General features: G+C 48.7%; 1 protein-coding gene across 1 annotated transcript in view; it reads left to right on the forward strand.

Moving 5' to 3' along the window:
- The window catches only part of NCOR1 (nuclear receptor corepressor 1), a 156,216-nt gene extending 128,790 nt beyond the window's left edge, over positions 1-27,426 (forward strand). Inside the window, exons 33-44 of the mRNA XM_032216146.1 lie at positions 1,942-2,061; positions 2,845-3,010; positions 4,176-4,693; positions 9,254-9,388; positions 11,304-11,473; positions 13,059-13,282; positions 14,878-15,018; positions 17,255-17,397; positions 18,087-18,140; positions 20,217-20,438; positions 24,931-25,113; positions 26,448-27,426. Coding sequence (XP_032072037.1) covers positions 1,942-2,061; positions 2,845-3,010; positions 4,176-4,693; positions 9,254-9,388; positions 11,304-11,473; positions 13,059-13,282; positions 14,878-15,018; positions 17,255-17,397; positions 18,087-18,140; positions 20,217-20,438; positions 24,931-25,113; positions 26,448-26,644 — 2,273 coding nt within the window. The 3' untranslated portion in view covers positions 26,645-27,426. The remainder of the gene's footprint in view (positions 1-1,941; positions 2,062-2,844; positions 3,011-4,175; positions 4,694-9,253; positions 9,389-11,303; positions 11,474-13,058; positions 13,283-14,877; positions 15,019-17,254; positions 17,398-18,086; positions 18,141-20,216; positions 20,439-24,930; positions 25,114-26,447) is intronic.
- The last annotated feature ends 278 nt before the right edge of the window (positions 27,427-27,704 follow it).

A 27,704-nucleotide genomic window follows, 5' to 3' on the forward strand; every position in this document is an offset into this window, starting at 1 on the left:
AAGAAGATGGATGGATGGATGGATAATGATGAGATTGATAGAAGATAAATAGAAAAAAAGATAGATAGATAATGATGAGATAGAAAGAAAGAAAGAAAGAAAGATAGATAGATAGATAGATAGATAGATAGATAGATAGATAGATAGATAGATATAAATAGATAATGATGAGAGATAGAAGATAGATAGAAAGATAATCATAAGATAAAGAAGATGGATGGATGGATAATGATGAGATTGATAGAAGATAAATAGAAAGAAAGATAGATAATGATGAGATAGAAAGAAAAAGAAAGATAGATAGATAGATAGATAGATAGATAGATAGATAGATAGATAGATAGATAGATATAAATAGATAATGATGAGAGATAGAAGATAGATAGAAAGATAATCATAAGATAAAGAAGATGGATGGATGGATAATGATGAGATTGATAGAAGAAAGATAGAAAGAAAGAAAGATAGAGATAGATATAGATAGATAATGATGAGATAGAAAGATGATAGACAGACAGATAGATAGAAAGATAGATAATCATGAGATAAAGAAGATGGATGGATGGATGGATAACGATGAGATTGATAGAAGATGGATGGATGGATGGATGGATGGATAGATAGATAGATAGATAGATAGATAGATAGATAGATAGATAGATAATGATGAGATATAGAAGATAGATAGATAATGATGAAATAGATGATAGATAGACATTGATTGATAAGAGAGAAATATAGGTGAGAGAGAGAGGTCGGGGTGTGTGTGTGTGTGTGTGTGTGTGTGTGTGTGTACAGGTAGTCCTTGACTTACAACAGTTTGTTTACTGACCAAAGTGTCAACATCACTGAAAAAAGTGACTTGGGACCATTTTTCACACTTATGACCATTACAGCATTCCCAGGGTCACATGATTTACATTCAAATGCTTGACAACTGACTCACATTTATGACGGTCACAGTATCCCGGGACTCAGGTGATCCCTTTTTGTGACCTTCTAACCAGTAAAGTCAGTGGGGAAGCCAGATTCACTTAACAGCCATGTTGCTAATTTAATAAGTTCAGTGATTCACTTAACAAATGTGGCAAGGAAAGACGTAAAATGTGGCAAAACCCACTTAACAAATGTCTCACTTAACCACATAAATTTTGGGTCTCAATTGTGGTCGTAAGTTGAAGACTGCCTGCCCTCTACTTACGACCGATCACTTAGCAACTGTATGAAGTTGCAACAGACCCTGAAAAAATATTGAGATAGCAATAGCAATAGCAATAACAGTAGACTTATATACCGCTTCATAGGGCTTTCAGCCCTCTCTAAGCGGTTTACAGAGTCAGCATATTGCCCCCAACAACAATCTGGGTCCTCATTTTACCCACCTCGGAAGGATGGAAGGCTGAGTCAACCCTGAGCCAGTGAGATTTGAACCGCTGAACTGCTCATCTAGCAGTCAGCTTGCAGTGCTGCATTTAACCACCGCGCCACCTTGGCTCAATATTCCTTGACTTAACAATCATTCATTCTGTGACCGTTCAAGGATATAACAACAGTGGGGAAAAAGTGATTTGTGACTGTTTTTCACATTTAACGACCATTGCAGCATCCCCATGGTCCCGTGAACAAAATACAGAGAAGCTTGGCAACTGACTCATTTATGACGGCTGCAGATTCCCGAAGTCACGTGATCCCCTTTTGTGACCTTCTAACAAGCAAAATCAAGGGGGAGGCCAGATTTCACTTAACGAACGAATTTACCAATTTAACAACTAAAGAGTTTCACTTAACAACCATGGCATGCAAGGTCTTAAAACAGGGCAAAGCTCACTTAACAGCTAGGGACAAAAGTTTTGGGCTCCTTTGCGGTTGTAAGTCGAGGACTACCCGCAATCCATCTGCTCCGTTCCTCTAAAGCCCCTTCTCTTCTCTTTTGCTCCGCAGGACACCCGTCTCACTTACCGGCGTCCGTGGTTGCCAGTGCAGAGAGGGAGAAAGAGCGAGAGCGCGAACGAGAGCGGGAGAGAATGTCGTCCACTCCCACGGATCTCTACCTTCGCCCAGGTAAGCTCCGGTTGCCTCTTCAGGATCCCTCTCTTCCTTTAGGATAGAATCGAAATTCTTTTACTGGCCCAGTGTGATTTGTCTCCGGTGCAGAAGCTGTCAGAGTGCATACAAGCAATAAACCACGATTGTAATTGTAAAACACAATCATCATAAATCAGAATTATAGTCAGAATTAGAATCAGAATCAGAATTCTTTATTGGCCCAGTGTGGTTGGAGCTTATACCGGGGGGGGGGGGGGGGGGGGGGTGTCAGCAAACTGCGGCTCCGGAGCCGCATGTGGCTCTTTCATCCCTCTGCTGTGGCTCCATGTTGCCAGTTGGCACCACAATTTGGAGAGGAGCTTCCGGTTTGCGGGAGGGGGAAGCAGGGTGCGCCAGGAGAAAGACTCTATGGCAAGGGGCGGGTTTTCTGGTCAGCTCCACAAGTGATGGGGCTTTCGGTTAGGACAAGTAGAGGAAAAAGGACGCCGCACTAGGAGGAGACTCTATGGTGGGGGAACCAGACTTCTGGTGGGCTCCGGAATTGAACAGGTAGGGGCTTCCAGTTAGGACCTTTGTGGCTCTTTGAGTATTTAAGCTTGCTGACCCCTGGCTTATCCTGAAAGGTAAAGGTTCCCCTCGCACATATGTGCTAGGCATTCCCGACTCTACGGGGCAGTGCTCATCACCGTTTCAAAGGCAAAAAAACCCTCCCAGCTGGGGCTTATTTTTGGGGTAGGTTGGTCGTATTTTCGGGGAAATACGGTATCTGCTGACTCAGTTTTCCCGCATTCCCCCAAGGCGCTGAGCCGCCAGGGAAAGGAGGCAGCCACGGCTACGTCCGCTCACCGTCGCCCTCTGTCCGGAGCCAGGAGTCCATCCTCCAGCAGCGGCCCAGCATCTTTCAGGGCGCCAACGGGACGAGTGTCATCAGCCCTCTGGATCCGGCTGCCCAGCTGCGCATCATGTACGTCCCCTTCTGCGCTCTGGGCTTTCCGCCCTGGGTGGTGGGTGGTTTTCCTGGCCCCCGGAAGGGTCTCCGGGGAGTGGGGTGGGATTAGGGGAAGGGCTACAGGTCGTTCCTCGACCTAAGACCTTAATGGAGCTCGACCGTTGAGACGGTCCTCAACTAGGAGGGTCACCTGATCTTTTTCCAGAGGTCGTACAGTGAATGCTGTGGTTGTTAAGCAAACCCATGGTGTGCCATGGGGCCATTTGGTAACAATTTCCTGCACAACTGTTCTCTTTCTCCTTTTCTTCTTCCCTTCCTTTTCGATCCTTCCTCCCTCCTTTCCTTTTTCTTCTTTTTTCCTTTCTTTCTCTCTTCCCCCTCTTTTCTCCTTCCTTCCCTCAATTCCCTTTTCTCATTCCTTCCTTTCTTCTCTCCCTCCCAATTTTCTCCTTCCTTTCTTCCTTCCTTCCCTCTTCCCTCCCTCTTTCTCTCCTTTCTCCCTTCTCTCCCTCCTTCCTTCTTTGTTTTCCCCTTGCTTCCTTTTTTCCCTCTCCCTCTTTTTCTTCCTTCCTTCCCTCCCCCTCTCCTTGTTCCTCTTTTTCTCCTCCCTCTTTCTCTCCTTCCTCCCTTCTCCCCCTCCTTCCTTCTTTGTTTTCTCCTTCCTTTCTTCCCTCCCTCCCTCTTTTTCTTCTTTCCTTCCCTCTTCCCTCCCTCTCTTTTTCTCCTTTCCTCCCTCCCCCTTTCCTTGTTCCTCTTTTTCTCCTTCCTTCTCTCACTCCCTCTTTTTCTCCTTCCTTCCCTCTCTTTCTTTTGTTCCTCCCTCTTTTTCTTCCTTCCCTCCTCCCTCCCTCTTTTTCTCCTTTCCTCCCTCCCCCTCTCCTTGTTCCTCTTTTTCTCCTCCCTCTTTTTCTCCTTCCTTCCTTCCTTCCTTCCTTCCTTCCCTCCCTGCTTCCTTTTTTGTTTCCTTCTTCCTTTCTTTCCTCCTTCTCTTTTTCTTTTTTCCTCTCTCCCCCTCTCTTTGTTCCTCTTTCTGTCCTTCCTCCCTCACTCCCCCTTTTTCTCCTTCCTTCCCTCCCTCCCTCTTTTTCTTCTCTTTTTTCCTTTTCTTACTTTCTTTCTCTCTTCCCCCCCTCTTTCTTTTCTCCCCTCTCTCTCAATCCTCCTTTCCTTCCCCCAACAGGCAGCTGCCCCCTGGCACTCCCTCCATCACCCAAGGCCTGCCGTCCTCCCGCTACAGCACCGCCGCCGACGCACTGGCCGCTCTGGTGGACGCCGCTGCCTCCGCCCCGCAGATGGAAGTGGCCAAGTCCAAGGAAAGCAAGCACGACGGCGGGCGGATCGAGGAGAACCCGGGGCGCAGGTCCTCAGTGGTCAGCGAGCAACCACCACCACCACCGCCGATGGAGCAGAAGGCGCTGGACGGGGAGAAGAGGGGCGCGTCGGGCCCTTACGCCTCCTCGGCTTCGGCGGCTTTCTCGGCCAGCAAATCCCAGAACTTGCCGTCTTCGGCTGTCTACTCCGAGGCTGGGAAAGACAAAGGGCCGCCCTCCATCTCCAAGTACGAGGAGGAACTGCGCACACGCGGCAAGACCACCATCACCGCCGCCAATTTCATCGACGTGATCATCACGCGGCAGATCGCCTCCGACAAGGACGCCCGCGATCGCAGCTCACAGAGCTCGGATTCGTCCGGCAGCCGTATGTCGCTTTCCCTCCTCCAGCTGGGTGATTTTTTTTTTTTGGGGGGGGGGAGGGTGTTTCCCACCTGGGTGGTCAGTGGAACAATTAGGGGATGGAGTACAAGTAGTCCTAGACTTATGACGGTTCATTTAGTGACTGAAGTTACAACAGCCCTGGGAAAAGTGAATTAGGACTGTTTTTCACACTTATGACCATTTCAGCATCCCTATGTTCATATGGTCAAAGTTCAGATGCTGGGAAACTGACTCATATTTAGGACAGTTGCAGTGTCCCAGGATCATGTGAGCCCCTTTTGCGACCTTTTAACTAGCAAACTAACTAGAATTCTGGGAGTGGAAGACCTCCCCTCTTAAAGCATGCTGGCTGGGGGATTCTGGGAGTGGAAGCCCACCCCTCTTAAAGCCTGCTGGCTGGGGGAGTCTGGGAGTGGAAGTCCACCCCTCTTAAAGCCTGCTGGCTGGGGGAGTCTGGGAGTGGAAGTCCTCCCCTCTTAAAGCATGCTGGCTGGGGGAGTCTGGGAGTGGAAGCCCACCCCTCTTAAAGCCTGCTGGCTGGGGGATTCTGGGAGTGGAAGCCCACCCCTCTTAAAGCCTGCTGGCTGGGGGAGTCTGGGAGTGGAAGTCCACCCCTCTTAAAGCCTGCTGGCTGGGGGAGTCTGGGAGTGGAAGTCCTCCCCTCTTAAAGCATGCTGGCTGGGGGAGTCTGGGAGTGGAAGCCCACCCCTCTTAAAGCCTGCTGGCTGGGGGATTCTGGGAGTGGAAGTCCACCCCTCTTAAAGCCTGCTGGCTGGGGGATTCTGGGAGTGGAAGCCCACCCCTCTTAAAGCCTGCTGGCTGGGGGAGTCTGGGAGTGGAAGCCCACCCCTCTTAAAGCCTGCTGGCTGGGGGATTCTGGGAGTGGAAGCCCACCCCTCTTAAAGCCTGCTGGCTGGGGGATTCTGGGAGTGGAAGTCCACCCCTCTTAAAGCCTGCTGGCTGGGGGAGTCTGGGAGTGGAAGTCCTCCCCTCTTAAAGCATGCTGGCTGGGGGATTCTGGGAGTGGAAGTCCTCCCCTCTTAAAGCATGCTGGCTGGGGGATTCTGGGAGTGGAAGTCCTCCCCTCTTAAAGCATGCTGGCTGGGGGATTCTGGGAGTGGAAGCCCTCCCCTCTTAAAGCATTGGTGGCTGGGGGATTCTGGGAGTGGAAGTCCTCCCCTCTTAAAGCATGATGGCTGGGGAATTCTGGGAGTGGAAGCCCACCCCTCTTAAAGCATGCTGGATGGGGGATTCTGGGAGTGGAAGCCTCCCCTCTTAAAGCATGCTGGCTGGGGGATTCTGGGAGTGGAAGCCCACCCCTCTTAAAGCATGCTGGCTGGGGGATTCTGGGAGTGGAAGTCCTCCCCTCTTAAAGCATTCTGGTTGGGGGATTCTGGGAGTGGAAGTCCTCCCCTCTTAAAGCATGCTGGCTGGGGGATTCTGGGAGTGGAAGTCCATCCCTCTTAAACCAGGCTGGCTGGGGGATTCTGGGAGTGGAAGTCCTCCCCTCTTAAAGCATTCTGGTTGGGGGATTCTGGGAGTGGAAGCCCACCCCTCTTAAAGCATGCTGGCTGGGGGATTCTGGGAGTGGAAGCCCACCCCTCTTAAAGCATTCTGGCTGGGGGATTCTGGGAGTGGAAGCCCACCCCTCTTAAAGCAGGCTGGCTGGGGGATTCTGGGAGTGGAAGTCCTCCCCTCTTAAAGCAGGCTGGCTGGGGGATTCTGGGAGTGGAAGCCCACCCCTCTTAAAGCAGGCTGGATGGGGGATTCTGGGAGTGGAAGTCCTCCCCTCTTAAAGCAGGCTGGCTGGGGGAGTCTGGGAGTGGAAGTCCTCCCCTCTTAAAGCATGCTGGCTGGGGGAGTCTGGGAGTGGAAGCCCACCCCTCTTAAAGCCTGCTGGCTGGGGGATTCTGGGAGTGGAAGTCCACCCCTCTTAAAGCCTGCTGGCTGGGGGATTCTGGGAGTGGAAGCCCACCCCTCTTAAAGCCTGCTGGCTGGGGGAGTCTGGGAGTGGAAGCCCACCCCTCTTAAAGCCTGCTGGCTGGGGGATTCTGGGAGTGGAAGCCCACCCCTCTTAAAGCCTGCTGGCTGGGGGAGTCTGGGAGTGGAAGCCCACCCCTCTTAAAGCCTGCTGGCTGGGGGATTCTGGGAGTGGAAGTCCACCCCTCTTAAAGCCTGCTGGCTGGGGGAGTCTGGGAGTGGAAGTCCTCCCCTCTTAAAGCATGCTGGCTGGGGGATTCTGGGAGTGGAAGCCCACCCCTCTTAAAGCATGCTGGCTGGGGGAGTCTGGGAGTGGAAGCCCACCCCTCTTAAAGCCTGCTGGCTGGGGGATTCTGGGAGTGGAAGTCCACCCCTCTTAAAGCCTGCTGGCTGGGGGAGTCTGGGAGTGGAAGTCCTCCCCTCTTAAAGCATGCTGGCTGGGGGATTCTGGGAGTGGAAGTCCTCCCCTCTTAAAGCATGCTGGCTGGGGGATTCTGGGAGTGGAAGTCCTCCCCTCTTAAAGCATGCTGGCTGGGGGATTCTGGGAGTGGAAGCCCTCCCCTCTTAAAGCATTGGTGGCTGGGGGATTCTGGGAGTGGAAGTCCTCCCCTCTTAAAGCATGATGGCTGGGGAATTCTGGGAGTGGAAGCCCACCCCTCTTAAAGCAGGCTGGATGGGGGATTCTGGGAGTGGAAGTCCACCCCTCTTAAAGCCTGCTGGCTGGGGGATTCTGGGAGTGGAAGTCCTCCCCTCTTAAAGCATGCTGGCTGGGGGATTCTGGGAGTGGAAGTCCTCCCCTCTTAAAGCATGCTGGCTGGGGGATTCTGGGAGTGGAAGTCCTCCCCTCTTAAAGCATGCTGGCTGGGGGATTCTGGGAGTGGAAGTCCTCCCCTCTTAAAGCATGCTGGCTGGGGGATTCTGGGAGTGGAAGCCCTCCCCTCTTAAAGCATTGGTGGCTGGGGGATTCTGGGAGTGGAAGTCCTCCCCTCTTAAAGCATGATGGCTGGGGAATTCTGGGAGTGGAAGCCCACCCCTCTTAAAGCAGGCTGGATGGGGGATTCTGGGAGTGGAAGTCCACCCCTCTTAAAGCCTGCTGGCTGGGGGATTCTGGGAGTGGAAGTCCTCCCCTCTTAAAGCATGCTGGCTGGGGGATTCTGGGAGTGGAAGTCCTCCCCTCTTAAAGCATGCTGGCTGGGGGATTCTGGGAGTGGAAGCCCTCCCCTCTTAAAGCATGCTGGCTGGGGGATTCTGGGAGTGGAAGCCCTCCCCTCTTAAAGCATGCTGGATGGGGGATTCTGGGAGTGGAAGCCCACCCCTCTTAAAGCATGATGGCTGGGGGATTCTGGGAGTGGAAGTCCTCCCCTCTTAAAGCATTGGTGGCTGGGGGATTCTGGGAGTGGAAGTCCTCCCCTCTTAAAGCATGATGGCTGGGGAATTCTGGGAGTGGAAGCCCACCCCTCTTAAAGCATGCTGGATGGGGGATTCTGGGAGTGGAAGCCTCCCCTCTTAAAGCATGCTGGCTGGGGGATTCTGGGAGTGGAAGCCCACCCCTCTTAAAGCATGCTGGCTGGGGGATTCTGGGAGTGGAAGTCCTCCCCTCTTAAAGCATTCTGGTTGGGGGATTCTGGGAGTGGAAGTCCTCCCCTCTTAAAGCATGCTGGCTGGGGGATTCTGGGAGTGGAAGCCCTCCCCTCTTAAAGCATGCTGGCTGGGGGATTCTGGGAGTGGAAGCCCACCCCTCTTAAAGCATTCTGGCTGGGGGATTCTGGGAGTGGAAGCCCACCCCTCTTAAAGCAGGCTGGCTGGGGGATTCTGGGAGTGGAAGTCCTCCCCTCTTAAAGCAGGCTGGCTGGGGGATTCTGGGAGTGGAAGCCCACCCCTCTTAAAGCAGGCTGGATGGGGGATTCTGGGAGTGGAAGTCCTCCCCTCTTAAAGCAGGCTGGCTGGGGGAGTCTGGGAGTGGAAGCCCACCCCTCTTAAAGCCTGCTGGCTGGGGGAGTCTGGGAGTGGAAGTCCTCCCCTCTCAAAGCATTGCTGGCTGGGGGATTCTGGGAGTGGAAGTCCTCCCCTCTTAAAGCATGCTGGATGGGGGATTCTGGGAGTGGAAGTCCTCCCCTCTTAAAGCATGCTGGATGGGGGATTCTGGGAGTGGAAGTCCATCCCTCTTAAAGCCTGCTGGCTGGGGGAGTCTGGGAGTGGAAGCCCTCCCCTCTCAAAGCAGGCTGGATGGGGAATTCTGGGAGTGGAAGCCCACCCCTCTTAAAGCATTCTGGCTGGGGGTGTCTGGGAGTGGAAGTCCACCCCTCTTAAAGCATTGGTGGCTGGGGGATTCTGGGAGTGGAAGTCCTCCCCTCTTAAAGCAGGCTGGATGGGGAATTCTGGGAGTCAAAATTTGTACCAGTTAAAACTCCTAAAGTTGACAAACCAAATTCTTTGAAACGTACCAGGTTAGGAAAAGCACACAGGGTCCATTCCGGAATCCTGCTGAGTTTCCTGGAATGAAAAGTGGCATAATAACCTCTTACATCTCTTATCATCTTCCTCTCCTCTTCCTCCTCCCCAGTATCCTCGTCTTCGCACCGCTACGAGCCCTCGAGGGACGCGATCGAGGTGATCAGCCCCGCCAACTCCCCTGTCCCCGCTCAGGAGAAGATGCCCCCTTACCAGCAGGAGCCCCCCAAAATGAACCCAGGAGAAAGTAAGTTTTCCTCGGGGGGGGGGGAATTTAGGGCTTCCCCCCTCCCACTTTGCAAAATTGGGCTGCCCAGACTTAGAACCTTGATATCCCAGGGCTGGAAGGGATCTGAGAGGTCTTCTAGTCCAACCCTCTGCTCCAGACCAGAAACTTTGATACCGTCCCAGACAAATGGTTCCCTGGTGAATTTCTCTGAAGATTTGAGACCAATCCAAGAAGTGTCATCTCCTTGGTGCAGGGGGGGATGACAACCCTCATCCTAACCCTAAATCCGTGATGGCCAGCCTGTGGCCCTTGTGCCAGAGGTGGCATGCTGAGCCCTCTCTGTGGGCACAAGCAATGTCGCCAGCTGCTCTTCTGGTTTCCGGCGTGCACATGCGCACTGGCCAGCTGGTCTTTGCATGCAGCAGCCTGCCAGAAAACAGCCCAAAAAACGGGCCGTTTTTTGGGTTGCTTTCAGGCTGTTTTTAAGTTGTTTTTCTGGACATTTTTGGGCTGTTTCAGGTCGTTTCTCAGGCTGTTTTGGGGCTGTTTTCAGGCTGCTTTTAAACTGTTTTGGATCATTTTCTGAGCTGTTTTTAGATTACGTTTTGGGATATTTTTCAGGCTGTTTTGGGGGCTGTTTTTCAGGTCATTTATAGGCCGTTTTCTGGGCCATTTTCAGACTGTTTTTAGGCCGTTTTCAGGCCATTTTTCCAGGCCATTTTTAGGTTGTTTTCAGGTCATTTTGAGGGCATTTTGGGGCCACTTTTGAGGCTTTTTTGTGACCATTTTTCAGGCTGTTTTCTGGGGTGTTTTTAGGCTGTTTTGGGGCCATTTTCAGGCCATTTTTCCAAGCCATTTCTAGATCATTTTCCAGACTGTTTTAGGCCACTTTTGGGCCGGTTTTGGGGCCTTTTTCGGGCTGTTTTTCAGGTCATTTGAGCCATTTTTGGATTGTTTTTAGGGTGGTTTAGGGCTCATTTTCAGGCCATTTATAGGCCGTTTTCTGGGCCATTTTCAGACTGTTTTTAGGTCGTTTTCAGGCCATTTTTCCGGGGATTTTTCCACGCCATTTTCCAGGCTGTCTTTAGGTTGTTTTCAGATCATTTTTAGGCTGGGTTTGAGGGCATTTTTGGCGCCATTTTGAGGACTTTTTTGTGACCATTTTTCAGGCTCTTTTCTGGGGTGTTTTTAGGCTGTTTTGGGGCCATTTTAGGCCATTTTCCAGGCCATTTCCAGACTGTTTTTAGACCGTTTTCAGTCCATTTTTCCAAGTTGTTTCCCAAGGTGTTTTTAGGCCGGATTTTGGGGGGCATTTTCAGGCTGTTTTTCGGCTGTTTTCAGGCCATTTTTCTGGGCCATTTTTAGGTTGTTTTCAGCTGTTTTTAGGCTGGGTTTGGGGGTATTTTGGGGGCCACTTTGAGGCTTTTTTGTGACCATTTTTCAGGCTGTTTTTTGGGGTGTTTTTAGGCTGTTTTGGGGCCATTTTTAGGCCATTTTTCCAGGCCATTTTCAGACTGTTTTTAGACCGTTTTCAGTCCATTTTTCCGGGTTGTTTTTAGATCATTTTCCAGGCTGTTTTAGGCCACTTTTAGGCTGGTTTTGGGGCCATTTCCAGGCTGTTTTTTGGGCCAAAAATGGCCTGAAAATGGCCAAAAATACAGGCATGCACACACCGGCCAGCTGGTCTTTGGGTTTCCGGCGCTCCAGTGTACGGACATGCAGGTGTCTTCCGGTTTGGGCCCTCGGTGCCAAAAAGGTTCGCCATCCCTGTCCTAAATCCTCAACTTACAAGCTCTTGATTAACAACGATTCAAAGTTGCAACAATGCAGATAGTTCTCGACTCTCAACGGTTCGTTCAGACCTGAGCAGTATTTTTCCCCCAAGCTGCTCGCCGTGTGCCAATCTCTCTCCCCTTCCCTTCGGGCCATGCAGGAGACTGTGGCCGCCAGTACGAGGGCTCCAGCCACCCTTACAGACCCGTGCAGGATTCGCCCTCGCCACAGCAACCGCCGTCCCAGCAGTCCCAGGCACCCTCCGCACCCCAGACGGCCCCTCCGCCAGTCCAGACTCACCGCGTGATCACCTTGGCTGACCACATCTGTGTAAGTTTGCATTTTGGGGGGGGTCCATGAAGAGAGAGAGAGACCCATTTGGGGGGGGAGGAGGGGGGCTCTCTGAGCCTGGTGGTTTTCTTGCAGGGCGCTTCATGACCCAAACGAGGTCATGTCAAGAGCGTTAGAAGGGAGGGGGGGTGCCAGGGGTGAGGAAGGAGGAGCAGGTAGAAGAAGAAGAGGAGGGACACGGCAGGGTCCTTGGTGCTCTCTGGAGCCTGGAGGTTTTCTTGCAGATGTTTCATGACCCAACTAGGTAATGTCATCAGTGCTAGAAGAATGTGGAGTTTGCTCTCTGTTTATACAGTGTACAACTGGCTGGCCTTGTCAGTGATGGATGTTAGTGTTCTGGATAGTTCCTTAATTAGACTGTTTTAGATGGATGGGTGGATGGATGGATGGATGGACGGACGGACATAATAGATAGATGATAGATAGATAGAGAGATGATAGGTAGATAGAGAGATAGAGAGCTAGAGAGAGAGAGAGAGAGAGATGATAGGTAGGTAGACAGACAGACATAATAGATAGAGAGATGAGAGAGAGAGAGAGAGAGAGAGAGAGATGATAGATGATAGGTAGGTAGGTAGGTAGGTAGATCAGATAGACAGACAGACAGACAGAGACAGTGATGATAAGGCTGACATACAGACAGATAGATGATGGATGGATGGATGGATAGGTGATAGATAGATAACAGACAGACAGAGATAGAATATAGGTAGACAGATGGACAGACAGATAGATGATAAGGCAAACAGATAGACAGATGATAGATAAGGTAGGCGGATAGATAGATAGATAGATAGATAGATAGATAGATAGATAGATAGATAGATAGGATGATAAGAGAAGGATGGGTGGATAGATAGAGAGAGAGATAGGAAAGAGAGATGATGGATGGGTAAGTAGGGAGAGGGAGAGAGAGAGAGAGAAAGAGAGATAAATAGATAGATGAGAAAGGTGGATGAATGAATAGAGAGAAGGATACTAGATGGGAAGGAAGGAAGGAAGGAAGGAAGGAAGGAAGGAAGGAAGGAAGGAAGAAAGGCAGGCATATTTGCTGCTCAGGGTTGAACTGTGGCATCCCTGTTGCTCTGTGGTTTCCTTGCAAGTCGTTTCACGACCCAGCTAGGTAACGTCATCAGTGCTAGAAGGGAGGTGGGGTTGCTCTCCCCTTCTAAACAAGTGGTTTTCCCTCTCAGTGTTGCTGGGGCTGTGTGTTTCCCCCCCCCCCCTCCTTGATGGCTCCTTAGTTAGGATTACGGCTTCTGTCCCAGGTTGAGCGGTAAACAGAGGCCAAATCCCCCTCCCTTCCAGCACTGATGATGTTCCCTAGTCCGGTCAGGTAACGTCTTCAAGGAAGCCACCCAGCTCAGAGAGCAGCAAGGACCCCCACGGTTTGACCCTGAGCTACCAATATTCCTTCTTATTGAGAGCTAGAATAAAACAATTGATTATTTTAATTTGCCTCTCGATTCTTGCTGGAGTTTGGAAAAGGAAAGGAGGCTAACAGGTGATTTTTTTTTCCCCCTCTGCTCCTCTTTTTATTGGGATCTGCTCCTTCCTGGCCCAGCAAATCATCACGCAGGATTTTGCCCGCAACCAGGCCTCCAACCAGCCTTCCCTCCCGACTCCCACCAGCACATTCCAGACTTCGGCTCTGACCTCGGTCGCGACGGCAAACCGGGCCAAAGCTTCGAACCGCTACAGCCCCGACTTCCAGGTGCAAGCCGCCTCCCACCAGCGCCCGGGCTCCCGGATGTCCCCCGAAAACATCCCTGAGAAAAGCAGGGGCAGGTAAGCTTTCCCTTCTCTTGTCTTCTTCCCTTCCTTTCCTCCTTTATCTCCTTCTTTCGTGCTTTCTCTCAACTGTATGTTTCCTATTCTCTTCTTTCTTTGTTTCCTTCCTTTCTTCCTTTCACCCGCTGGTGTTTCTCTCTTTCCTCCTTCCCTCGTGCCATTAAAAAAAAGTTTAATGTCCTTCTGACATCTTTCTGGTTTCTATTCCCTCCTTCCTTCCTTTCTGTTTTCATCCTTCCCTCTTCTTTCCTTCTATTCTTTCCTTCTTCCCGTCCTTTCTTCCTTTTCCTTCATATCTTATTTTCCTTCTCTCATTTCCCTCCCTCTTTTTTCCTTCTTTCCTATTTTCTTCCCTTCCTTCCTATATTTCTTTCTACATTTTTTATTTCTCTCCCTCTCTTCTTTCTTATTTTCCTCCCTCCCTCCTCCCCTCTCCCCCTTCCTTCCTATTTTAATTCTTCTCCCTTCCCTCCTATTGCTTCCTTCTTCCCACCCTCCCTTCCTTCCTTTTCTGTCATATCTTATTTTCCTTCTTTCTAATTTCCCAAGTTCCCTCCCTTCCTCTTTTTCCTTCCTTTTTTCCTTCCTTCCTATTTTCTTCTCTCCTTCCCTTCCTTCCTATTTTCCTTTCTACTTTTTTATTTCCCTCCCTCCATCCCTTCTTTCTTATTTTCCTCCCTCCCTCTCTTTCTTCCTATCTCCCTTCCTTCCTTCCTTTTCCCTCCCTTCCTTCCTCCCACTTTTTTCCTTCCTTCCTATTTTCTTACCTCCTTCCCTTCCTTCCTATTTTTCTTTCTACTTTTTTTTTATTTCCCTCCCTTCTTCCCTCTCTTCCTTCCCTCCCTCCCTTCCTATTTTCCTCCCTCCTTTCCTCTTTCCCTCCCTCTTTCGAATTTACAGCCACATCTTCCTATTGTCTGCCTACCTTCTTATGGCCTTTTCCGCCTCAAAGCTTCCCTTTCACTTCTCCTCCCAGCCATTTAAAGATAGTTTTAGGGTCGGATTAAAGTCCACCTAGGTTACAACTTCTTGTTTGGGTCCTCTGTGTTCAAATTCTGGTTTGTTTGGGGGGGGGGGTTCCCCTCTAGCCCTATACATTTTGGGATGCATTTAAGAGAGATTATTATCTGTGTAATAATAATCCTAACCCTTTAGTGAATTTATTGGGAGTAGAAGTTAACAAAATGCCACTAATGGCTGGGCTAATCTAAAAAATAATGAAATATCGCAACCTGGCCATCGAAACTACACGGCTGTGGATGAAGCATGTAACAGTGATACCCATTGTCATCGGGGCACTTGGCACCATGTTCAAGAATTTTACAAGCTACATCCACAAATTGCAGCTTCCTGCAATAACACCAGAGGAACTGCAAAAAACTGCTCTGGTGTTATTGCAGGAACATCTTATATTCTAAGAAGGTCCTTGGTTGATACCTAGGATGTTGGCAGCAAACCGTATCAACCATTAGCACCAGTCACTGGTATTTGTAATGCATTTTTGAATGTTCAGTTGGCTGAGTTTCATGTTTAATGAATAAAGTATATATAATAATAATAATATGTGTTTTTTGTTGCTTGGTCACTCCAAGGCTTGGAAAATCCCCCGAGAGAAGCCACGGAGTTTCCTCGGAGTCGTACGAGCCGATCTCTCCGCCACAGGCGCCGGCAGCCTACGAGAAACAAGACAACTTCCTGCTTCTCTCGCAAAGGCCGGAGCCTTCGGAACAGAGGTACCTGGGGTTTGGGGGTCAGTTAACCAGTGGAACTGCTTGCCTCCAGAAATCGTGGGTGCTTCCACACTTTTTTTAACAAGAGACTGGACAGCTACTTGTCCCAAATGGTGTAGGGTCCCCTGCTTGAGCAAGGGGTCGGACTAGAAGACCTCCAAGGCCCCTTCCAAGTCTGTCATTCAATTAAAAAAAGATGTGGAGACTTTAGAAAGAGTGCAGAGAAGAGCAAGAAAGATGATTAGGGGACTGGAGGCTCAAACATAGGAAGAACAGTTGCAGGAACTGGGTAGGTCTAGTTTAATGAAAAGAAGGACCAGGGGAGACATGATAGCATCTTCCAATATCTCAGGGGCTGCCCCAAAGAAGAGGGAGTCAAGCTATTCTCCAAGGCACCTGAGGGCAGGACAAGAAGCAATGGGTGGAAACTAATCAAGGAGAGAAGCAACTTAGAACTCAGGAGAAATTTCCCAACAGTGAGGACAATTAATTAGTGGAACAGAAGTTGCCTCCAGAAGTTGTAAATGCCCCAACACTGGAAGTCTTTAAGAAGATGTGGGATAACCTTTTGTCTGAAATGATTCAGTCTCCACCCTGAGCAGGGGTTTGACTAGAAGACCTCCAAGGTCCCTTCCAATTCTGTTATTGTTATTCTGTCACTATTAGGCTTTGGCACATGTTGTCCTAGATCAGGGGTGTCAAACCCAAGGCCAAATCTAGCTATGGGGTGCTTTAATCTGGCCCATGGGGCTAGCTAGCAAATATCAAAGGACCGGCTCACAGGACCCCCACACAGGCCATTTTTGGCCTCCCCGGCCTCTAGCAGCACACTGCCTGCCTGTTGTGGTCCGCGGAGCTGGCAGCAGATTCAACCAGTGAGGAGGTTGGGGAGGAACCTGGGCCAGTCCTGGAGTCTGGGGAAGGCTCTGATGAGGGCTCTGTGTCAGAGGCAGAGAGGGGGCCAGGACCCTATGCCAGTTATCAGCTGCCTTCAGAGTCGGACATCAGTGAGGCAGAAGAACAGCTGGAGCCTGTTCCTAGTGTGCACATGCACAGAGTTGCCAGATGAATGGAGCAGCTAAAGAACAGGGGTCGACTTGGGAGTGAGGCCACAGGTGGACGGTGAATGGCCTCTCCCAGAGGGAACAAAAGAGGAGCGAAAGGGGAGAGGAGTTTGCAGGAGGCAATTAATTCACTTCATTGGTTCGTGACTCTCCGAGACTCCTTGCCAAGGTCTGCAGAGATCGGCCTGGCAGCTCTCCAAGCCAGATGAGGTCTGTGACTGTAAATCCTCCCATGAAAGACTTTGCTGGATGGGAAGGAGCAGAATTCACAGTCAATTAAGAAAAGGGGTTTTTGTCGGGACAAGGAATTTGCTTCAGGCTCTCGGGAAGCCTCAGTCAGAACAGTAGTCCTCAACGTATGACAGTTTGTTTAGCGACCGTTCAAAGTCACAACGCCACTGAAAAAAAGGAAGCCTCAGTCAGAACCCTACCATGGCCACGCCCGGCTCTTGAGTCCTAGTGGACGATCCTTTAAACATGAGCCAGCCGTGTGCGGCAGCCGCCAAAAAAGCGAATGCAATCCTGGGTTGCCCGAACCGAAAAAAAAATCAGGTGAAGCATTAGTAGCGCTATGTAAAGCCTTAGTAAGGCCACACCTGGAATATTTGCATCCAGTTTTGGTCCCCACGTTGCAAAAAGAGATGTTGAGACTTTGGGAAAAGTGCAGAGAAGAGCAGCTAAGAGGATTTAAAGGCCTGGAGACCGGAAGGAATGCACGCATGCGTTCCGGTTTTGGGCACTCACGTCTGCATCCATGCTGGCGAACCTGTGGCCCATGTGCCACAGGTAGCAGGTGGAGCCGTCTCTGCTGGCATGCAAGCCGTCGCACACAGCTCAGCTCCACTGCTTATGCACACCCCGTTTTTGGTTTCAGGAGGCTTCAGGGAGGCACAAAATGGGTCACCGTGGTGTGTGTGTCATGCACAAGCGCAGGGAGAGCACACGTATATGTGGGGGCAAGGGGAGCGCAGGGGTCATGGCACATGTGCAGGGGCGGGGCACATTGCATTATGGGTGCGAGCGCACACCTGCGCACGATTTTGGTGCACGAGGACAAAACGGTTAGCCCTCAATGGTCTCTCTCTATCCTTCTTTGTCCTTTTCCTCCTTCCGGCATGCATTTAATTTTGTTTCTCCTTTTTTTCCCCCCCTTTTCCTCCTTGGCTCTTCCACAGGACAGATTCCCGTTCTCCGGGCAGCATCGCCTACCTGCCTTCCTTCTTCACCAAACTGGAGAGCACCTCCCCGATGGTGAAGTCGAAGAAGCAGGAGATCTTCCGCAAGCTGAACTCGTGCGGAGGAAATGAGTCCGATATGGGTAGGAGATTCGGGTTTTCCCTTTCGCCGTTTTTTTCTTTCTTTCTTTCTTTTTCACACCCGTTCTGTGGGGTCCTCGGTGCTCCCTTAGCTTGGTGGTTTTCTTGCAGACGTTTCAGCACCCAACTAGGTAACATCGTCAGTGCTAGAAGGGAGGAGGAAGAGGAGAATTGTGGGGTCCTTGATGCTCCCTTAGCATGGTGGTTTTCTTGCAGACATTTCACGATCCAACTAGGGAGCATCATCTGTGCTAGGAGGAGGAGGAGAACTGTGGGGTCCTTGGTGCTCTCTGAGTTGGGTGGTTTTCTTGCAGACATTTCACCACCCAACTAGGTAACATCATCAGTGCTAGAAGGGAGGAGGAAGAGGAGAACTGTGGGGCCCTTGATGCTTCCTTAGCTTGGTGGTTTTCTTGCAGACGTTTCACCACCCAACTAGGTAACATCATCAGTGCTAGGAGGAGGAGAACTGTGGAATTCTTGGTGCTCTCTGAGCTGGGCGGTTTTCTTGCAGACGTTTCTTCACCCAGCTAGGGAACATCATCTCCCCACCACCACCACCAGCTGAGGGATCCCCAAAGACCCCACCCTTCAACCCAGAGCTCCCACCGTCCCCTTCTCTCGTCTTTCTCGGCCGCTTAACCCTCTCAAGAAGGTAACCGGTGTCTCTTCCTTCCTTCTTTGTGAGCAGCAGCTGCTCAGCCTGGGACAGAAATCTTCAACTTGCCAGCTGTCACCACCTCAGGTAGGGACTTCGGAAACGGGTCTCCCCCTCCAACGCCCCCAACACCCCACCCCCCTTTAAGTCCTTGCAACCTCTGAGTGGGCCACGGACCTCTGAAATTAACACAGGCAAGCTTCACACACCAACGACTGGACTACAGTGCCTATCCTCCCCAACCAGAGAAATCCAGAGGTCCTATTGCAACCTCCGGCTGACTTATCCTCCAGGTAGTCCTTGGACCGAACAGCTGTTCGTTTCAGGGACGGTTCGAAGTTACGACGGCGTTGAAAAAAAAGTGACGTAGGACCGGTTTTCCCCACAGCCCGTGGCCACGGGATTGAAATCCAGAGACCTTGGCAGCCGCTTCACGTTTATGACGGTCACAGTGGTCCGCAGGGTCACACAGTCCCCTATGGAGACCTTCTGACCAGCAGAGTCAATGGGGGAACCTGATTCACTTAACAACCGTTACATAGAAAGAAGCAGCCATGGCAAGAAAGGTTGGGGAATGGGCCAAAACTCACTTCACAGATGCTTTGCTTAGTAGCAGAAATTTTGTACTCAACGCTGGTCGTACATCGAGGACTACAGATATTCACAACTGTGGGAACATTGCCAGTTCCTCCTGTCTATCTGCTGTTTGTCTGTCTGTCTTTCTTTCTCCCTTCCTTCCTTCCTTTTCTTCCTTCCTTCCTTTCTGTTCTTCCTTCCTTCCTCTCTTCCTTCCCTCCTTTTCTTTCTTCCTTTCTTCCTTCCTTCCTTCCCTCCTTTTCTTCCTTCCTTCCTTCCTTTTCTTCTTTCCTTCCTTTTCTTCCTTCCTTCCCTCCTTTTCTTCCTTCCTTCCTTCCTTTTCTTCTTTCCTTCCTTTTCTTCCTTCCTTCCTTTTTATTCTTCCTTCCTTTCTGTTCTTCCTTCCTTTTCTTTCTTTCTTCCTTCCCTCCTTTTCTTCATTCCTTCCTTTTCATTCTTCCTTCCTTCCTTTGTGTTCTTCCTTCCTTTCTTTTCTTTCTTCCTTCCTTCCTGTTCTTCCTTCCTTCCTTTTCTTCCTTCCTTCCTTTTCTTCCTTCCTTTCTGTTCTTCCTTCCTTCCTTTCTGTTCTTCCTTCCTTCCTCTCTTCCTTCATTTCTTTTCTTTCTTCTTTTCTTCCTTCCTTTTCTTCCTTCCTTTTCTTCCTTCCTTTCTGTTCTTCCCTTCTTCCTTTTCTTCCTTCCTTTTCTTCATTCCTTCCTTTTCTTCCTTCCTTCCTGTTCTTCCTTCCTTCCTCTCTTCCTCCCTTTCTTTTCTTTCTTCCTTCCTTCCCTCCTTCCCTCCTTTCTTTTCTTCCTTCCTTTTCTTCCTTCCTTCCTTTTCATTCTTCCTTCCTTTCTTTTCTTCCTTCCTTCCCTCCTTCCTTTTCTTCCTTCCTTTTCTTCCTTCCTTCCTTTCTGTTCTTCCTTCCTTCCTCTCTTCCTTCCTTTCTTTTCTTTCTTCACTCTTTCTTTCTTTCTTTCTTTCTTTCTTTCTTTCTTTCTTTCTTTCTTTCTTTCTTTCTTTCTTTCTTCCCTATTAACCAAACATAGAAGTAGTCCTTGAGTTACAGCCATTCATCTATTGGCCATTAGAAGCTACATATGCCCTGAAAAAAAAAGGCCCTTGGAGGCTTTGGGAGGCTTATAGGCTGCTCCTGGGGGCTGGAGGGTGGGGCAGTTTTTCGCTCATTTCTGCCCTCCCCAGCCCCCAGGAGTACCCTGGAAGCCCCCTAAAGGCTCTGCATGGCCATTTTCACAAAGGGGGCGGGGTTTCAGGAGGCCAAAAATGCTGTATTCAGTGTAGAAGACACACCCAGATTTTCACCCTCTTTTTGGGGGGGGGGGGTGTCTTATAGTCCGAAAAATACGGTAAATAGCACGGACCGCTGGTAGAAGACCTCCAAGGCCCCTTCCAGCTCTATTCCAACCGCTTGATCGAGGTTGTAAGTTGAGGACGGCCTGCGAAATCTGAATCCCATCTGAGACGGAAGCCCCCCCCCCTCCAAACCTTTAGGGCTGGGAGGGGTCTCTTGTAGGATCCTCGCCCCCTTTTCCCTCGTGGGCTCATCCTTCCGCCTCTCCCTTCCAGGTTCGGTGAGCGCCCGAGGCCCCTCCTTAGCCGACCCCGCCAGCAACCTGGGCCTGGAGGACATCATCCGCAAAGCCCTGATGGGCAGCTTCGACGACAAAGGCGAGGAGCACGGCCTGGTCATGGGGCAGCCCATGGGGATGGTGCCCGGCGGGTCGAGTGGGTCGCTACCCACCAACAGCGAAGCGCGGCGGGAGGAAACCAGCCCCTCCCCTAATCCAGGTGAGCCTTTCGGGGCCGGCTTTGGTCCCTTTGGGGGTCGTGAAATGAATCTCCCGCCACCCGGCTTCTTTTTAAAAAAAAACAAAAAACAATTTTTAAAAATGTTTTGTTACAAACTTCAAAACCTCTTTGAAAACAGAGTGTTAAGGGGGGAGGGTTTCTCCCCCTTTACATTTCCTCTTGTACATCACTAATTTTACATCACGTCGTTTCTAATTTCGGCCCCACGTTTTCTCTCCAAATTATCGCATTTCGATTTCTCTTCACAAATAAACATCATCGTTTTTCGCCCTTCCGTGATTAATAACATCAACGTTTTATCATTTCATTCCCCAGTTATTATTTCTAGTTTTAGTACGCAAGCCTATATCATCACCCAATTTCATTTTAATACAACAGGCATGTCACTTAATTGGTTATCCACACTTGACAATAATATTCTGTTTAGCTATACGTCATCAACCGTATCCACATATTTCATTCTCTACCAATATCTCTCTCTTTCGTTTTTCTCCTTTCCTAACCCTTTTCTATCAGTTCATCTCTTGCTCCCTTTGATATTCTATTTTTCTTCAGGTTTTTTTCCCCTCCTTCTATCTCCCGGAGTCCTTCGGGATTGGGCTGCATACAAATTCATTAAATCTTGAATCTTGAATCCTATTCTCAGAATCCCTTTTTTCTTCTTCTTTTTCCTTTTGTATATCTTCTGTCTTTCCCCTATCACTCTTCTTTGATTCATTTGAGTACCCACCACCCGGGTTTTTTGCAAAGTGTTGTCGTACTACAAATACCATCCTTCCCTCCTCCCTTCTCTCAGCAGGTTCAGCCTTATCTTTCTTCTTGGTTTTTTTTTTGGGGGTGGTGGTGTTGAATGGCAGCCTTTATAAAAAGGGGAGGGAAGACCAGCAGGTGATAGGAAAGGAGAGAGTCCTCGACTCACGACCGTTTGTTTAGGGACCATTTGAAGTGCCAGTGGTACTCAGAAAAAGCAGTGGGAGGCTGTTTTTCACACTTAGCACCGTTGCGGCTTCCCCATGGCCGCATGATCAAAATTCTTGGCAACTGGTTCGTGTTTATGACGGTCGCAGTGTTCCCGGGGTCATTTGCGTTGCCTTTTGCGACCTTCTGACAAGCCAAGTCAATGGGGAAGCCAGATTCCCATAACAACTTAACCACTGCAGTAACTCGCTTAACAACTCTGGCAAGACAGGTCGTAAAATGGGGCAACACTCACTTAACAGCTGTCTCCCAGAATCCCCCAGCCAGCCTGCTTTAAGAGGGATGGACTTCCACTCCCAGAATCCCCCAGCCAGCATGCTTTAAGAGGGGTGGACTTCCACTCCCAGAATCCCCCAGCCAAAATGCTTAAAGAGGTGAAATCCGCTGATTCTTTTTTTTTTTTCATGTCTCCTTCAGTTTAAATGTTTTATTCATTTTCATTTTCAATTTTGTACATTCACTTATATACTGAATATTTGCAATAATAATAATATAATAATAAAAAAAGGAAAACCCCAACCTAAACACAACTCATCATAAACCCAACCTATCACTTTCATACACCCCTTCTTCTCCCCCTCCAACTTTCCTTTCTCCCTCCAACGATCACCCCTCTTACTTCCCTTTCCCCTTCTATCTTTTCTCGCCTTCCTCGCCCTCCTTCCCCTCTCATCCTCCTTACATTCCCCTCTTCCTCCCTCCTTACTTCTCCCTCTTCCTTTCCTCTACTTCTCACTATGGTGCATTTCTCTCTTCCTTACTAAAATTTTCGCTAAAAAGAAAAGAAGAAAAAAAAAAAGAAAGAAAGAAAAAAAGAGAAAAATAAAAAAAGATAAGGATCAACAGTATACAAGTGTATTCTTCTTATTCTATGTATTGAAACTATATCTCCACCCACCCACCCACCCCCAATGAACCCCCCTCCCTAACCCCCTCCGACTTCCCAGGTCACACACCCGGCACAGTTCAGTACCATTCACCTTCTAAAATATCTTATTAAAAATAATAATAAAAATAAAATAAAAAAGAACACTCCGAAAAAGAAAAAAAAACGAAAAAGTAAATAAAATAAAAAATTTTAAAAAATCTTTTGCATTATGCTCAGCCTCCCATCATTCTTAAAATTTAAACAATATAAATCATTCCATTTATATTTTGTCCTCGTCCCTTACTTCTTTGATATTTACCCCCATCTTCCTGTAGACTCTCCAGATAGCCTTTCTTAACCTTATATTCAAATATTAGTTTATACAGAAATCAATTTATCTTCAAATACAGAGCAATCTAATCATACTTTCGCTACTCATCTTCCTACCCTTCGTTTCTCCTCTCCATTCCTCCCAAGCCCAAATTCCATAAAATTAGGATCTCGCTCTTCACTTTAAAGTCCTGAGCTTTTTATGTTATACTTCAAGTATATAAATCCGTAAAATGTGTGCCCAAAATCCATACCACTTCATTCAATCCCAAGATCCCTTCATCGATATCCCACTCCACCTTCCCTTCTGCCCCACTCCTCCCGACTCCATTCATCCCAAACCGCAATTCAAATAAATCTTAGTCCCCGCTTTCCTCACAGAAAACAATTCATGCGCAGTTTGGATTGAGATTCAAATAAGTCTTATAAAAGTCCCGTATAATATCTGTCCAACATAAGCAATGCTTCTTTCCATTCCTCATCAGTACACAACTTTACCATTTCATACCAAACAGAAATCCTAAAATTTTAATCAGTCCAAGAACTTAGAAAGTATTTTAAAGACATCGCTGGATCTATATTCTTTACTCTTCTGCCCTTCCGGAAAGAAAAGGCAACCCTCTGCCTTATAACCACGTGTCCCGCTGCTTTATAAATATGACTAAATCCTCAGTTTCCGCTCTTCTGCCTCTCCAGTAGGGGGAGAACAACTCCCTCCTTCTTGTAACCAAGTGACTTGCTGCTTGTCTTTCCTTCACCTTGTCCTTCCGCGTTTCCGAGTGAGTCAAGAAGCCCCGCCTTCAGAGTTTTATAATAAAAGTCCCGGGCTTCCGAGACAGAATTAATACGAAATCTTTGATTTTCGAGTGTAACTGTGATTCCAGCTGGAGCTTCCCATTTATACTGTATTTGACGATTTCTGAGTTCTTGGGTTAAAAAAGTATAGCCTCTCCTTGCTTGCAGCATCTGGAGCGGGATCTCTTTAAAGACAAACAAATCATGGCCATCGATTCGGAGCCTGTTATTGTAAAACTTTTGAGTGATCGCATTTCTGGATTCTCTTGTGAAGAAGTATATAATTATGTCTCTTGGAAGCTGTCGTTGTTCTGCTACACACGAATTCTGGCGATAGATTTTTCGAATATTCCAATCAAAATTGAATCCCGGACCTCCCACCGCATGGCTGAAAGCTTCTACAAACGTCTGTTTCAAGTTCTCTCCTTTCTTTTCGGGCAGTCCTCTGACTCTTATTGCAGACGCCTTTCTGTTATAATTTATCATTATAAGTTGTGTTTGAGTATCTCTAATCTCTTGTTGTAATGCTTGGATGTTGGAAGTCAAATTAGAATTAGCCTTCTCCAAAGTTTCCAGTTTGGTCTCCATTTCTTCGATATAATCTGTCAAAGTAGACGTAACTTCGAACATATCCACCTTTATTTGGGCAATTTTAGTCTGTATTTTATCGCATAAATCCAGCACAAATTCTTTGATTTCTTGTCTAAAGTCATTAAGTATTTTAAAAAAAAGCTCCTGTGTCAAGGAATCTCCAGTAGGGGGTGTAGGAGGCAAAGGCAGCGGTTTACTAACAAGTTCTTTAAGCACATGCGGGGGGGATTTTTTTGCCTGCTTAGACCTGGGAGGCATTATAGATAAAAGCTGAGAATAAACGGATAAGCAGTGTCTTCACCTGGTCAGTTCTCAATAAATTATTTGTAGACTTTGCTTGTTAATGAGTAGCAATCTCCGGGGAGATAAAGCCGGTTAATTACGTCATCAATCACCAACACAGTAAAAACGCCATTTTGAAACCCGGTTGAACAAAGAAGTTTCAAAGGAAAAACAAGGCTGGTGTTTAGATAGTTATATAAAAAATAAAAAAAACATCACAGGAGTAAGACCCGCTCGTGTTAGCCTTAGGTTGTTTTAAGCAATTTATCATTGTCCTGAGGGGGGGGGATCGTCTGTCTAGGGCTGCAAAAAGGCAGCTGCGAAGAACTGGCTGGAGATAAGAGCTCAGTTACGCTGGATCTCTTCTCCGTTCGCAGCCCCCCCCCCCAAAAAAGAAGGGGGGCTGTGAACTACGAATAAATCCTAGCACCTGAGCTTCTGCCTGCCCCTTTCTGCCAGAAAGGGGTGATATCTATTGATCTTAATTAGATATACAGACCAGAACTCTGAGAGGGGCTCCGTTGAGCACCTTCGGCGACAGGCTCCTCCCCCCCGGAACTCTAAATCCGCTGATTCTTATTGGTGCTCCCCATAATGCCATTCCTCCTCCTCTTCCTCTTCTTCCAGGTGGGGGGCTCAGCAAGCAGAAGCTGATGGGGAAATCGGGGAGCAGGAAGTCCAAGTCTCCACTTCCGGGCCAGGGCTACCTGGGAACGGAGCGCCCCTCCTCGGTCTCCTCTGTGCATTCGGAAGGGGACTATCACCGGCAGACGCCCGCCTGGTCGTGGGAAGACCGGCCCTCTTCCACAGGTGAGTCCAGCCAACATGGCCCAGGTGGTGTCACTGTGTGAGCGTGTGCAGTCCAAAATGGGCGGTCCAGGTGTTTAGGACACTCTTATTAAAGACTAGCCGAGAACCGACGTTGCCCGGGTATTTATGGGGGGAAATCTCTTGACTAAACATAATTTCTAATGTTGGATTTTCCCCCTTAAACGAGTCCCTTTGTGGAGTACTGTGAAGCTGTTACCATGGCAGCTCCACTGTGCTGTACAGTAGAATCCATTTTAAGGCACAACAGGCTGTATCTTAACAGAACACACCCTCCTGAAGGGCATTAGTGGTGTCTTACCCCCCATAGTATTTGTTTCCAGAGAGAAAGTAATCTGTGTACCAAGTTTGGTTGAAATTGCTCGAGGCGTTCCAGAGTTATGTTGGACACACACACACAAATACGCACACAGACATGTGTGTATGTATGTATGTATGTGTATGTATATGTATGTATGTATGTGTATATATATAATAATTGCCTGAGTCTTAAACACAGGTAATCCCCGACTTACGACCCCAAAGGAGCCCAAAATTTTGGTTGCTAAGTGAGACATTTGTTAAGCAAGTTTCGCTCCATTGTACAACCTTTCTTGCCACCGTTGTTAAGTGAATCACCATGGCCGTTAAGTTAGCCACATGGTTGTTAAGTGAATACGGCTTCCGCCCCCTCTCCTCCGTTGACTTCGCTTGTCAGAAGATTGCAAAAGGGGATCGTGTGACCCTGGGATTATGCGACCGTCATAAGAATGAGAGAGTTGCCAAAGTGCTGAATTTTGAGCCCAAAATTTATACTGTTAAGGGAAACATTGGTTAAATTAGTTTTGCCCCATTTTACGATCTTTCTTGCCTCGGTTGTTAAGTGAATCGTTGCATTTGTTAAATGGGTCACATGGTCGTTAAGTGAATCTGGCCTCCCCCTTGCTGGTCAGAGGGTCGCAAAAGGGGATCACGTGACCTCTAATTGAACCTTCTATTCAAACAGCCAGTAAACGAGTTATTGTAAGTCGAGCACTCTCTCTGGCCGAATTACCCCAAGTCTCATCATTCCCTCCTATTCAAACGGTCGTTAAATGAGTTATTGTAAGTCGAGCACTCCCTGTGGCCGAATTACCCCAAAGCCCATCATCCCCTCCTAGTCAAGCAGTCACTAAACGAGTTATTGCAAGTCCAGCTCTCCCTGCAGCTGAATATCCCCCAAACCCCATCCCTCCCTGCCGCTCCAACGATCCCTGAGCGAATGGTCGTAAGTCGAGGAAGGCCAAACCTCTAATCCGCCTCTCCCTTGCTCTTCTCCCCCTCCCTTCCTCTTCCAGGTTCCACACAGTTCCCCTACAACCCGCTGACCATCCGGATGCTGAGCAACACGCCCCCCACCTCCATGGCCTGCACCCCCCCCTCCGCCGGCCAGGCCGCCACCACCGCCGCGCACCAGCCCAGCCGGATATGGGAGCGGGAACCTGCCCCTCTGCTCTCCGCCCAGTACGAGACGCTTTCCGACAGCGACGACTGACACGGACGGAGGGCTTGGAGCTTGCCTGCTTCAGGGGGGGAAAAAAAAAAACGAGAGACACATACACAAACACGGAAAGAAAGAAAGAAAGGAAAGAAAGCAAAGAAAGAAAGAAAGAAAGAAAGAAAGAAAGAAAGAAAGAAAGAAAGAAAGAAAGAATAAATATTCAGCAGGGAAGTTTGCAAAAACCAAGCTGGGGAGGGGGGGGGAATGGAATGGCTGCATTTTTTTTAATTTTAAAAAAAAGCCAGAAACCCCCCTCCCCTCTTTAACCCCCCCGAGACTGTCGGACGGAAATTTAAGACGGGATCCCCCCTTTTCGGCCGGTGTCCCGAAGATAAATACGTGTAAAGAGTTTTGGGGTGGTTTTTTTTTCCTTCTTTTTTTAAAGGGAGAAAAAAAAAGGACGTGTTATTCTTGACCTCTCTGGAAAAAAGGAAGAAGAAAAACGGGAAAAAGAGAAAAAAAAATTATCTTTCTTCTGTAAATAGAGTAACTTTTTTCTGCAGTGTTTCCGCACAGCCCCCCCTCCTCTTCCTCCACCCCCACCCCCCCCCACTTTAAACCCTGGGTAGATTTTCTGGTGTTCAAAATCATTGTTGTAAAACTTTGGGGGTCATTTTATATATATATATATATGCATATATATATATCTATATATATATTTTTAAAGGCCTTGTCTCAAGACTAGACACTTCCAAAATTTTGGGGGTGCGAGCAAGAGGATGCCCCGCCCCTTCCTTTTGCATCATCTGTCTGTAGAAATGTGGAGGGGTGGGAGAGCGACCCCCTTGGGGAGGGGTCAATTTGGCCTGGCCATGTTGCTTCTGCTTCCCTCCCTCCCTCTTTTCCCTCTTCCTTCCTTCCTTCCTTCCTTCCTTCCTTCTTTCATTCATTCATTCCTCTTTCCCCTTTCTTTGTTCCTCTCTTTTCCCTTCCCTTCTTACTTCCCCCTCTCCCTTCCTTTTCCCTTTCTCTTCCTTCTTTCCTTGATCTTTTCCCTTCCTTTCTTCTTCCCTCACTCCCTTGCCCTTTTTCATTTTTCTTCTTTCCTCCCTCC

The sequence above is a fragment of the Thamnophis elegans genome, chromosome 4 (assembly GCF_009769535.1).
Source record: "Thamnophis elegans isolate rThaEle1 chromosome 4, rThaEle1.pri, whole genome shotgun sequence".
Lineage (NCBI taxonomy): Eukaryota > Metazoa > Chordata > Lepidosauria > Squamata > Colubridae > Thamnophis > Thamnophis elegans.